This window comes from Hippocampus bargibanti, linkage group LG03 (genome assembly GCF_051943395.1).
Source record: "Hippocampus bargibanti isolate YZ-2025 linkage group LG03, ASM5194339v1, whole genome shotgun sequence".
Taxonomy (NCBI): domain Eukaryota; kingdom Metazoa; phylum Chordata; class Actinopteri; order Syngnathiformes; family Syngnathidae; genus Hippocampus; species Hippocampus bargibanti.
The window spans coordinates 31,086,459-31,100,692 of record NC_142736.1 but is presented as its reverse complement, the minus strand read 5'-3'; the positions used below and the strand labels follow the sequence as shown (position 1 = coordinate 31,100,692).

The 14,234-nt window shown below is 42.8% G+C and overlaps 1 protein-coding gene across 1 annotated transcript; it reads right to left on the bottom strand.

Annotated features, from left to right (window-relative positions):
• Window positions 1-457: 457 nt before the first annotated feature.
• On the bottom strand, window positions 458-9,440 carry larp6a (La ribonucleoprotein 6, translational regulator a). The gene is made up of 3 exons (XM_088993066.1): window positions 8,731-9,440; window positions 3,952-4,150; window positions 458-2,556 (listed from the first exon to the last, which is right to left on the bottom strand). The coding sequence occupies exons 1-3, from the start codon at window positions 9,423-9,425 to the stop codon at window positions 1,477-1,479; spliced, it is 1,974 nt and encodes a 657-aa protein (XP_088849192.1). The 5' UTR covers window positions 9,426-9,440; the 3' UTR covers window positions 458-1,476.
• Window positions 9,441-14,234: the final 4,794 nt, after the last annotated feature.

Genomic DNA, 14,234 nt, shown 5'->3' with positions numbered 1-14,234 from the left:
TCGTGTTGTGTTGACATATTCGACAGGCGACGTGACAAAAAGCCATAAGATAAATACATCTACTCATTCCGTAGTGACACGGTGTCAGAACAGTGCCTAAATGTATTATAAAAAAAAACATTTTTTTCACGCCCATGAAATGAAAGTAGTCTTATTTGTGTCAAGCATGTGATTCGACAAAACGATTCGTGTTTTCTTTCCCCTTACCGCCTACTTCTATCGTCACATCGTGTCAATACTGCGCTTGTATTTCTCCTTACCGAGCTGAGCCGAGTACATCAAGTTATTACTTATCCGTCATGATCTCATGCTTAACCTTTTTAATGCCACACCCCATGAGAACAAACATGTTATAGTCCTCGTGCAACACTCCATTCTAACACCTCTGCATTCCATCCCCAACCATTTCGCCAGGCGAGCCATCAAGTGAGTAAAACGTACCACAAACAAAAGCATACGCGTTTTTCGTGCTTTATTTGCACAACGGGATTTGCACTGTACAAACAACCCCAGCTCAAGTGTAGAGCAAACCTTGGGAACATCTCTTCTTGCTCGACCTGAGCATCCTCACCCTCACGCTGAGGAGAAAGAAATTTCTTAAAAATTATAATACTGTAAAAAAAAATATTCACAGCTAAACGAGGCCCTTCCATTGCCAATAGCAGATCTGAAATTAAGTGATGAAAGTGTTAAAAGAGAAAAGAACTGTCCAACCTTGAGAGCATGTCGTTGATTTCAAGGGGAAGTTAAGAAAAAATAAGTTTAATGCGACTCCACTAGTCCAAACACGGTGTTTAGATGACTATTGTGTTCGCGGAATGTTCATTTTGTAGCAAAATAAAAACAAACAATAAAAAAAAAACGTTGTCGCTTGCTGTCGAATGAAAATAACGACACACGTGAGTTGTCACATGACCAAAAAGGTGTGGCGTGATTGGTCGTTGCCTGAGCGCGACAGTGTTTTTGTTTTTCAGTCGACAGCCAAGGTACAAGATAAAACAAAACAAATAATAAACAAAATACAACAAAAAAGTAGACTTTTCTACTAAATTCTTCATCCAAAACCGCAACTTTAACAAAAAAAAAAAACAGTGTTTAGACTAGTGGCCGAACATAACATTCTTAAACAACCTTTTTTGTTGACTTCTTAAAATAACAATGTAGACACACAAAAAAAGGCATTTGGTGATCTCCATGTACATAAATACAGTAATCCATGGTGCGAGGTTGTCACACATTAGAATAGAACACTTCGATCTAAAAGAGGAGAGTCAACAAAACCAAAACAGAGTTTCTTTGACTTTTTTTTTTTTTTTTTTTTTGGATGGATGTCAGGGAAGTTCTTTTGTAGCAACAACAACTTAAATGCACTGAAATTTCCATCAGCAAATTACTCATGTCACCAAGGTAACGCAAAATTTGGTGTCAAAATAAAGCGAGCCACTCCCCAAAACAAAAGATCGTGTATTTTACACGTCAAGTCTGTGTGGCGGCACTCTTTCCCCTCTCTGCGAGCGGGCCGCAGTGGAACCCGCGGGTTCCGTCGGGGCCCCGCGGGAGCCTGGTGACGCCGGGGGGAAGCCCGTCCGCATTTTGGATCTTACGGGCCAACATGGGGCTCCCCACCGGACTGCTCTCCTGCGAAGCCACCTGCTTGCGCCTTTGCACCCACGGGCTGCCCGACGGCGTCAGGCTGCTGTCGGATGAGTAGTCGGCCCAACGGCGCCCGGCTTCGGGGCTGAGTCGGCCCTGGTTGGCTAACGGCGATTTGTGGGAGTGGCCCGATTTGCGCTGGAGGCTGGGACTGGCGCGGGGGCTGGACCAGGGACTGTTGCGGGGCGAGAGGTGATTGTTCTGGAAGGCGACGCCGGCGGCCGTCGGGCTGAGCTTGTTGCAGGACTGCGACTTGCGGGTCGGCCGGGGCGACGTGGGCGTGCTCTCCGTGTCGGAGGAACTGCAGGCGGAGTCGTCGGCGTGGTATTGTAGCTCCCGGACTCGGCTGTTGAGCGACCGGCTTTTGCGCATCCCAGCGGGGGGTGCTTCCTCGCTTGTCCGCTCCTTCTGGACTTTCTTTTTGGGGGGTTTGGTGCCAATCAGGACTACCTTCAAACTGCCGTCGGCACCACCCACGGCCTCGTTGGCTTTGATGGCCGCCTCCACCTCCTCGAACTCCACCATGGCGCACTCCTCGGTGCCCAGCTGGGCGTAGCGGCCGCTAAGCCTCTTCAGGTCGGCCGGCAGGTCCTTGCCGGGTTTGAGGACGCGGACTGACGCGATGGCGCCGTATGTCCCGAAAGCTTTGAGCAGCAGTTTCATCAGCTGCTCCTGCTGAGCGGCGCCACTCTCGCCGCCGCCGCCGTTCTCAGTCAGCTGGGCCAGTTCGGGCCAGCGATGGAGCTCGCTCAGCAGCAGCATGCGGCTAGGAAGCGATTCGCTGGCGAAGACCGGCACGGCCGTTTTACGCCGCACCTTACGGCCTTCGTCGTTGAGCTCCAGGAGGTTGGATTGTCTCAAGGCGAAAGCAGTCGTTCTCCAGTCGCGCGTCAAGTGTTTCACCTGCCAAAAAATAAAAATAAAATAATCCCTCAAAGTCAAAATACAGTGATACCTCGGTTTACGAACCCCTTGGCTTACGAACTTTTCGGTTTACGAAACGTTACATTTATGAAAATTTTACCTTGGCATACAAACTATTTTTCAGGATACACACGGAGTTGCCGCAATGAGTGATGTGTCGTTCGCGAACGAGCCCGTTCTCCAAAAAAAAAAAAAAAAAAAGGCAGCCGGCTTGTTTTGGTCCTCTATTCCCCGCCCCCAGTCTTCGGTTAACACTGTTATTGGTCAAGAACGCAGCAGTGAGGGGAGGTGGTTTCAACATTAAAGAGACAGGCAGACGACAGAGAGAGTTTCAACTTTGATATTTCAAAGGCTGAGTGTAGACTGCAAGGTTAAAATACCCCATCAATCAGGCTTCACAAAACACCCGCAGAAGCCATTTGTACACTTGATGCAAAAAAAACTATCAACCCAGCTAAACAGAACACAATTGATGACGAACAAGGTAAAATTATCGCACAGAAAGCGCCTACAAGGGATCATTCCTCAAGATGGTGAAAGAAGAAAGTTACGTTCCTCATCAAATGTTTAATGCTGATGAAACCGGCCACTACATTCCATCAAGCCATCAACGACCATCACAAAGGTAAATAAAATGACTTTATTATACAGTACATTTTATTTTGTTAATTATAATACCATAGTACATTTATTATACATAAAATAAGGTATATTTTGTGTAGTTTTATTAGAAAGTAGAAAATTATGTTTTATGGGGAGCTGGTAACGGATTATTTTCATTTTAATGGTTTCCTATGGGAAATTAGTTTTTGGGATGCACACTTTTCGCCTTACAACACTGTGTTAGTTTGTAAGCCAAGGTATCACTGTATGTGGAAAAAAGTTGTAAAATATGTCATTCATTGAAGGTGCGCCTTATAGTGCGGAAAATATGGTACCTAATTATATATATATATATATATATATATATATCTCGATAGTACTGCTTATTACGATACTATTTCTATGAACGCAAGGAGAAAATTTACATGCCGCAGGATCGGATATATCGATAGTCCGGTTATATCGAGATTTTTTCCGACTCCCGAGAATATCGATATAACGACACTTTACTGTACAGTCTATGTCTATGTAGAGTGTGCAATGGCCAGTTTAATGCGCAACTATAGTGACATATCCAGAGCGATGCGGAGAATGAAGTCATTTTATCAAAAATACAATACAACAAACCTGTTGACTAATTCGAAGCACCCACATGACAGAGTGGAAAGCATAAAGATGTGAGGAGATGTAAACATGAACCCTTTTGCTGCCAGGAACGAGCAGACATCCACCGGAAAAAAAAAAAGCAACAATCAATATAGCCATGGTTACCTTTTTGAAAGAGGTCAACAACTTGACACTGACAAATCCCAGCTTGTTGCGCCGCACGTGCTTGAGAAGGAAGGCGTCGTGCTCCAGGTTTTCATCCGACAGGTAGTACTCAATCTGGGTCACTAGTTTGTGGATGAGCTCCGGGTCAGGGGGCTGCCAGCTCTCCTCCTCCAGCTCGCCGCCGCTGGTCCCCGCGCCACTTTGGTGAGACAATATAATGGTGTCATTGTCAGGACAAGACCAGAAAATGTCTTCCCATCTCATTCAGAACTGTTACACTGTGTTCCTCTCAAGGGATCAATTTGACAAATGTCACGCCAGAACTCCATTGAATGGATTTTGTGAGGCACCTTAGCCTTTGATGCACGTATACCGGAACGGTGGAGAAGAATACAGTACATTGAGCCTTAGTTTTATCCAGATTTTAGGGAGTTTTACCCAAATTTAATGGAAGGACAAACAAATCGGTGTAGTTTTGAAAGTACAGTGATACCTCGGTTTACGAACCCCTTGGCTTACGAACTTTTCGGTTTACGAAACGTTACATTTATGAAAATTTTACCTTGGCATACAAACTATTTTTCGGGATACACGCGGAGCTGCCACAATGAGTGATGTATCGTTCGCGAACGAGCCCGTTCTCCTAACAAGAAAATGGCAGCCGGCTTGTTTTGGTCCTCTATTTGGGGGGGGTTTACAGACAGAGAGTGAAGTCGTTCTCCAAAAAAGAAAATGGCGGCTGGCATTTTTTTGGTCCTCTATTCCCCGCCCCCAGTCTTTCGTTAAAATCACGTGATTGGTGAAGAACGCAGCAGTGAGGGGAGGTGGTTTAAACATCAGAGACAGGCAGGCGACAGAAAGAGAGTGACAAAATGGATAGAAAACAGTGAAATTTGGACTCGTTTCAACTTTGATAGTTCAAAGGCAGAGTGTAGACTGCAAGGTTAAAATTCCCCATCAATCAGGCTCCACGAATAACCCGCAGAAGCCATTTGTACATTTGATGCAAAAAAACTATCAACCCAGCTAAACAGAACACAATTGATGAGGAACAAGGTAAAATGATCGCAGAGAAAGCGCCTACAAGGGATCATTCTTCAAGATGGTGAAAGAAGAAGGCTCCGTTCCTCATCAAGTGTTTAATGCTGATGAAACCAGCCACTCCATTCCATCAAGCCATCAACGACCATCACAAAGGTAAATAAAATGACTTTATTATACAGTACTGTTTATTTCTTTAATTATAATATCATAGCACATTTATTCTTAATAAAATAAGGTCTAATTTGTGTAGTTTTAAGGCTTAGAAAATTAGAAAGTAGAAGTGTATGTTTTATGGGGACCTGGGAACGGATTATTCTCATTTTAATGGTTTCCTATGGGAAATTATTATTTGGGATACACACTTTTCGCCTTACACACTCTGTCTGGGAACCAATTAAGTTCGTAAACCAAGGTGTCACTGTATTTTATTATTCATCATTTTATTGTTCTGTGTATTGTTATTTTTAATTGTGAAGTGTCCTTGAGTGTTCAGAAAGGCGCTTGGAAATTATATGTATTATTATGATTATTATCGACTACATTTTGCATTCAACACTTTACTAGTCGTTGACGTAATCTGATCATTGCGCAACCCAACCACCCCCCCCCCCATCCCTCCAGTGAGACAATGAGTCACAGGTCTTGATGCCAAGACCTCCCAATCGGAGAGGCGCACGGTCTCAATGTTCTCATTGAAGAAGAAACATCAAAAGTACTGCCTCACTCCTGCTCTACGGGAATTTTAACATCCAGTCTCGTACAAATAAGCAGAGTCAAAGTGGGGGAGGGGGGGCACTGAATGAATTTTTGTTAGGATGACTCATCTTCTTCCTCCGCATCCTTTTTTTCATCCGCCACTCTCACTCTCTCTCCCACTCTGAGCTTTCTAACAAGCTAACCGCACAGCTGGCACAAGCCTTCACGACTTGCGCGAGCCTTATTGACAATAGGGCGCCAACATGAATGAAAACTGAACATTGCTATGGAATTTCTAACATCCAACCATGGATATTTCAGTGTCTCCCATTGGAAATAAAGCAAAAAAAAAGAAAAAAAAGAAAATGGAGATAAGTGACCCCCGCATTCTTTACACATTTTTTTTTATGTGGAACATAGCAGTAGCATAAATTCACTTCATCTTTATTTGTGAACGGATTAGAGAATATTAAATCTAAAAATTGGGGTAAAGAGTTGAGTATGAGAGACAAAGAATTGAATATCATGGAGTTCCGGTTAGCTTGTTAGCAGAGGTTACGGCTTGTCTTCGTTGTGACATTTTTTTTTTTATCTGTGGAATGCTATAAAGATGCATAAAGGACAACTGACACCATTTTTTGTTTCCTAACTGACATCAGAAAAACGTTTTATAGCATCTAAAATACCCAAAACACCCAGGCTGATATTTTTAGTCAAATGCAATGAAAAAAAAATAAAAAATAAAAATAAAAATGAGTTAAAGTGTCCCAAAAGTACTTCAAAATGACCTAGGAAATGGCGAGTTTCAGAAGGTCCCGCCCCCTTGTTCGTGACGTCACGTCAGGACGTCCTGCCTTGCTCTAGAATCAAAACAATGGCTTCAGATTCGGAGGAGATGCTTTCTTGTTACTCATCCAGTTATGAATATGATTCAAATAGTTCTGAAGAGGAAAGCATAAATGTTTGCAATCGATTAAAGAAGTCCTGTGTCATTTTGAGGCGTCTGGAATGCAATGTAGCGTCCCAAAAAATGCACAAAATGGCGCCCAAGCTCCATTAGAAATGGGCTGATTTGTCTGCTAGGAATGTGTGTCAACTAGTATCAAATAGTAGTCTTTGTGCAGCACACAACAATTCACCATCGCGTTATTTATGTGTTTTCCTTCTAATTTCAGATCTACATGAAGTTTTCAGACCAAACAAAGTACCCAGAATGCAGTGTGTGTCGCTTTCTCGGTCAGGGGCGTTCCTTTAGTGACGTCACATACGGACTCGTCACCAACTCAAAAACACGACTACCTGAATAGTCAGCGTGAGTCTTAAAACGTAAAATATCGCTATTTGTCATTTGAAGTGATTTTACAAATTATGGACACAACTTGTCCGGAGGTGTCGGTTGTCCTTTAAGCTACCAAAAGGAGTCTCGTAATGGCTTGATAACTGCTTGATAACTAAGTAGTGTTCGCATATTTTTCTTTAGAAATTAAACCTTAAAGAATGTAAATTGGTCTGGAAATGATAACATGACCGCACAAAGTGTTATAAAGTCATCAGGGCGCGGCCATACTTGGTGCTCAGACAATCCAGGTAAGAACTTCTCAAAAGACACGCTATAAATAGCAGGCAGGTTCACGAAGGGAGTGTTGGAGGTTGAGATTAAGGTGAAGGCATCATCCTTTTTCTCCCTCGGGTGTCTGGTAGTCCAGTAACACTGAGCCTTTCCCGCCAGGCCGGTTCGGGCAGTCCTCGAGCGCACGGATTTCACATTCTATTAGGAGTGCATTAGCTAACTTTTGTTGTCACGTGTTCTTCAAATATAAATATGCAAATAATGTCATTTTTCTATTCATAACCTTGCCCTCCATACCGATCTGACCTTCTTCAAATTTCTATTCCCTCTCGTTCCCTCAGATCCTCTTCCTCCCTCCACCTCTGTGTGCCCCCCTTGCCCGTCTCAGCACGATGGGTGACCGAGCCTTCAGCTGCTCTGCACCTTGTATTTTATTTATTGCATTGTATATGTGATTGTATTCTATTTATTATACAGTAGTGCCTATGCTTATCTGTGACTGTAAAGTGTCCATGAGAGCTTTGAAAGGGGCTTAAAATGCAATGTATTATTATTATTATTATGTTTCTATCATACAATTGACTCCAGTCGGAATCCTTCTTGTTTGAAAAGTTAGTGTGTGTGCCCTGTGATTGGCTAGCAACTGGTCCAGGATGTCCCCCGCCTACTGCCCAAAGAAAGCTCGGATAGGTGCCAACACACCCCATGACAGACAGAGAGAGAGGTCTTTATGTTCCAATGTTAATGTTAAAATTGGTGAAAATAAAACATTACAGTTTGTTTTTTTATAGCATTTTACAAATGACCTGCTGTTTTAATACAATCTGTGTATAATTTATGCTGTAAAATAGTGCATTTAAAAGTGGTTTCATGGACGAGGAATGAATTTAAAAAATGTTACATTGATTATAATGGGAAATGCTGATTCGGTTTTCAAATCGGTTTCTGGAAAGGATTATGGTCGAAAACAGAGCTACCACTGTATATCGTTATCACATTTGTGTATTTGCTATTACCAAATAATGTGCGGCCACAGTCTCAAATGTGAGCAGAGTATATCTTTAAATCAGAATCAGAAAGCCTTTAATCACGATTGGGGAAACGTACAAAAAATGAACAAATTATGTTAAAAATAAACTCCATAAAATATACGGTTACTATTTCAGTTTGTTTACATGCTTAGAATGCAAATAGGCAGATGAATGATTGTTTTAAAAAACACTTTCGATAAAAAATGCACTGAGGTAACTACTTGTGAATTGGCTGCCTTTAGTACAAAAATATGAATTGGAGGAAAACTAGCTTTAATTCACATTCAAGTCTCCTCCCGTTTCTACTAACACAGCAGATCAGACAAATTGCGAAATAAGTGATAGTTGAACGTACACAAAGGCGAGTTTAAAAAAATAACATTTACCGCGTGTCAACTTTTAAGTGACGAAAATGCGGTAGCGTGTTCAAGGACCAACCTCGACTTGTCGTGCTTCCCGAATTCGTCCTCGCTGCAGCTGCCGCCGATAAAGTCGACATGCCCGGGAGAGAATTCCTCGGGCTCCTCGTCCTCCGCCGCCTGGATGGCCACCGTGATGGTCACCGTTCCCATTTCCTGAGAGAGCTGGCGGTCCACGGTGATGACCTCTTCGGACGAGTCGGGTGAGCACGGGCTGAGGCTGGGACTCGGACTCGGGGTGGGGATCCCCGCGGCCGCGCTCATGTTCGCCCCCGGGTCGTTGAAGGCGCCTCCAGTAGCCGAGCTCGAGTCAAGAAGGCGGGCGGGACGCGACGCTGTTCGACCGCTACTATCACCGAGGAGAACCCACGGAGCTCCCAAGACGCGCTCCACGGCTTGCCGCGCGAGACCGAACCAGTCTGACGGAGCGGCCTGCGGAGCCGGCGAGACGCAGCCTGGAGCTGGAGAGGCCGACGGGCAGCAAGTGGGGGAGGAGGAGGCGGCTGGAGCACCACCACCACCGTCTACCGCCGCGGCTACTGCAACTACTTCCTCATATGTAAGAGGCTTTGTAGCTCGGAAGCGAGCTCTGGGATTGGACCGTGGCGCCGTCTGTTGGCACTCACTGGCCCACAAGCACAGGCTGACACACACCCAGGAGGGAGGCAGCAGGAAGGAGAGGCAACGCATGAAGGCGTTCACCAAAGCGTGCATACTTGATTTAGTCACTTTTATATTCGTTCTCAGTAATGCATCAAATTGTTGTTTTTGTGATGACACGCGGGGGCTCTTTTACGAACACCCCTTAAAAAAGGGGAGGGGCGTGAATGCAAGCGTCGCTGCCTAATTGGGGAATCGCCGTGACACCGGACAAGGTAGAATTGATGGCTGCTAATGAGATAATTCGCTTGCAGCCGCTCATGACACGCAAGGAAAGGAGACGTGTGATATCTTTTGTACAATTGGGTGACTCGATAGCAGTTTTATCCTCTATAACCGAAAGCTGGCGAAACTTATCTCATCGAACGTTTGTGTAAGCTCTCAGTTGTACAGGAGTCGATGAAAAGGTTTTTTCAGCCGTCATCTGTACTTCTTTGAAGGTGTCGGACGTTTCGCTTCCTATCCAAGAATCTTCGTCAGAAAACTAAAGTCTTACTGGTAGTTTAGGCCCTATATATACATACAGTAAAGTCTCGTTATATCGATATTCAAGGGAGTCCGAAAAAATATCGATATAACCGGGACTATCGATATATCCGACCCTGTTTGCATGTAATTTTCTCCGTGCGTGCATAGAAATAGTATCGATATAACCGGGACTATCGATATATCCGATATCGATATAACGAGACTTTACTGTATATCCTTACTGTCCAGACATGGCGGTGCCGGACTCTGCTATGATAGGTCCCTGCTCTCAGGTTGGGGGGAGCAGAGGACTACTCTCTGCGGCTCCACTGATTGTTCCTATTGTTCTGACTAACGACTGTCCTGATTGCCCCACTTCCTCCGGTATCACCTCATCAGTATCACTAATCCTGATCCAAATTGAACCTCACCCCACCATATCGGTTTAGTGAAGGATTTAGCTGTTTTATGAAAATCGCTTCTTTTAATTTAGTTTGCTGACGAAGTTTCTTGGATAAGAAGCGAAACGTCCGTCACCTTCAAAGAAGTACAGATGACGACTGAAGAAACCTTTTCATCACACTAATCGAACGATTACATTAATCGATTAATTGCATACCTGCAGTGTTTGAAATAACGTCTGTCCGGAGGCCCGGGGCGTACAACTTTTACGTCGGGCGTACAACTTTCAAAACGTCTCGGCCTGGGTGGCCAACAACTTCTTGAAGAAAAAAAAAAACGATTTTGTTTCAAATCAAACATTTGTTTCATTTAATAAAGCAAAAGCTACAACCAAACAAACATTTGAGCATTTGTGGTAGGTACTTCCTTAATTTAAAAAAATCCTTTATACTTCGCAACAATGTTTTTTTTTTTTGCGATTAGTCGTCTTATTGTGTTTCAAGTTGGGAAAAATGGGGCAGGCAACTTTATGGCTGGGTAGGCAACTTTATGGCCGGGAAGGCAACTTTTCAGTGTTGTCTGCCCTGGTGTCCGCTAACTTTTTTGTCATGAGTTTCAGACACTGGTAATACCTATCCCAGAAAAATCTTTAAAGGACAACCGACGTCACTTTTTTGTTTTTTAACTGACATCAGAGAAACGTTTCATATCATCTAAAATACCCAAAACACACAGTATGATATTTTTAGTCAAATGCAAAACACCAATCAAAATGACTTAAAGTGTCCAAAATCTGCAAAAAAATGAGCATGAATTGAGCATTTTCAGAAAGTCCCGCCCCCAGTCCGTGACGTCACGCCAAGATGTCTTGCATTGCTTGTGAATCAAAACAATGGCTTCAGATTCGGAGAATATGCTTTCTTGTTACACATCCAGTTATGAATATGATTCAAATAGTTCTGAAGAGGAAAGCATACATGTTTGCAATCGAAAAAAAAAGAGGCACAAAATGGCGACCTCCTGTGGCCACCTCTGTTTCCACAGGCTGATAAATTCCTTATATGGAGCTTGGACACCCTCGTCTGGCAGCTTTTGGGTGCAACACAAGGTTTTCAGACCAAACAATACAGCAAAATACATTGACGTGACGGAAGGACTGCTACAATGTCTTTTTTTTCGGTCAGAGGGCGTTCCTTTAGTGACGTCACGTACGGACTCGTCACCAACTCAAAAACAAGACTTCCTGAATATTCAGAGCGAGTCTTAAAACGTAAAACATAGCTACATGCGGTGGAATCTTATTAAAATACGCTCAGTAGAAGTCATTTGAAGCCATTTTACAAATTATGGACACAACTTGTCCGGAGACGTCGGTTGTCCTTTAAGACTTTTTTCGGAAGTTTGCTTAGTTCTGCTCAGGAGGACGCTGTTTGTGTATTTTGTAGGTTTCCAGGGCAATGTTTCCATTCAATTGACTCACATGTGGTCTGAGGTAAGGCCCATTAAATCTTAAAAGTGTCAAATTATGGAAAAAAGTCAGTTTACTCTGCCCTGCATTAATAGTCACACAAAATCCAATACATTTGTTTTCCATTGGCCTTGGAAGTGTTTCAGGTTTAAATTGAGATAAAAACTATGAGACTCGGAAAACATGAAACAATAATATAGTATTATGCTAATAATTGACTTTCACAAGGCATCAAGGCCATGGTGATGCTGTAACAGTTATAAAATGTGGCCTCTTTTTTTTTTCTTAGTTACTGAGCGTTTGACTTTTCCAAACTCAATTCTTGTCCTCGACCCAACAACAGTGACAATCACTCATATAATAGTTTTGCTATTTGTCGCCATCCCTGCATGAAACACCCCGAGTCCTAAACATTGGCAAGCGAGTCTCACAGCTGGTGGGCAGTCTGACTCATTCCCTACACCACATGCTGTACACACCGCTCCACTTTGCGTGTACAGTGTAACATGGGAAGTGTGGCAGAGATGTGTGTTTGTGTTTGCGTGTGAGAGAGACAGAGAAAGAGAGAGAGATTGGCAGTTCTTAATGTAAATTATAAATCTGTTTTCCCAATACACAGATAATTTCCAACCGTAACATTAAAGGACACTCAACGCCTCCGAACAAGTTGTCTCCATAATTTGTAAAATGACTTCAAATGACTTCTACTGAGCCCATTTTCCAGAGATTCCACCGCACATAGATATATTTTACGTTTTAAGACTCGCGCTGAATATTCAGGAAGTCTTGTTTTCGAGTTGATGACGATGCCTGACGTGACGTCACTGAAGGAACGCCCCTGACCGAGAAAGCGACACACAATGCATTTTGGGTACTTTGTTTGGTCTGAAAACACCGTGTTGATCCGTGTTGATGGTGAAATTAGAAGGAAAACACAAATAACGCGATGGTGAATCGTTGTGTGTTGCACCAAGACTACTATTTGATATGAGTTGACACAAATTCCCAGCAGACGAATCAGCCCATTTTCAATGGAGCTTGGGCGCCATCTTGTGCATTTTCTGGGACGCTACATTGCAGTCCAGATTCCTCAAAATGACACGGAAGGACTTCTTTAATCGATTGTAAACATGTATGCTTTCCTCTTCAGAACTATTTGAATCATATTCATAACTGGATGTGTAACAAGAAAGCATATTCTCCGAATCTAAAGCCATTGTTTTGATTCTCCAGCAATGCAAGACGTCTTGGCGTGACGTCACGAACTGGGGGCGGGACTTTCTAAAAATCCCCAATTCGCCGCTCATTTTGTTGCAGTTTTAGCACACTTTAAGTAATTTTTATTGGTGTTTTGCATTTGACTAAAAATATCAGCCTGCGTGTTTTGGGTCTTTCAGATGCTATAAAACGTTATTCTGATGTCAATTAGGATACAAGAAAATGGTGTCGGTTGTCCTTTAAGTTCTGGTATATACACAAGCACTAACTGAGTGGCAACACAAGATGGCCGACGTTAGCTTCACTTCTTGTTACAGCAAACAGGCAACGTTAGCACCTAAGGTTTTCATGTACAGTGAGACCTCAACTTACAAACACCTTAACTTACAAACTTTTCGTCTTACAAACGTCAAATTTATGAAAATTAAACCTTATAATAAGCACTATTTTCGTAATACACACCCACCATGGCTGGCACAGTGATCTTTGGCGGAAGCACACGACTGAACAGCAACAACAGTCCTTACGGAAGGTGACTCTCCTTCCATAAGCCATCAACGACCATCAAAAAGGTAAATAAAACTTTATTTTACAGCACAGTTTATTTCTTTAATTACAGTCCTCATGTAATGCGCCTCTCTTTCCAAACAACAATTCCCTTTGACCTCCACCTCCATCTAGCCATAAATGACCATCACAAATGTAAATAAAGTGACATTATGATACAATGCAGTGTACTTATTTCATTACAATACAATAGCACATTTATTATACATAGAATAAGGTATGTTGTGTGTAGTTTTAAGGCTTATTTAGTTGAAAAGTATATTTTATGGAAACACGGGAACGGATTATTCCCATTTTAATGGTTTCCTATGGGAATTTTTTTTGAGAAACACACTTTTCGCCTTACACACTCTGTCTGGGAACCAATTAAGTTCGTAAGTTGAGGTCTCACTGTACTGTGATTCGACCGCATTGTAGTAAATGGCGGTTTCTGCACCCAGTACCATGAGCAACGACAAGTGAGACAGAAAATGTCACGATTTTGTTCCCCCTTTCCCCTGTTTTTAAGCTATACCGCTGCGATACATATGTCAACACTATGCGGCTTGTGTCAATGTTTTCATAGTGTTCATCCTTTGGCTTACTGACCTTTCCAATCCATTTATGTCATCGGGGGTTCCTGGAAAAAACAACAACACCAGTAAAATTAATTAATTAATGTGTACCACCTGAAGGTTGCTGTCAAGATGACCTTTTAAGTTGCTCTTTTATTTGCTGGATGTTTAACAAAGAATAGAAAA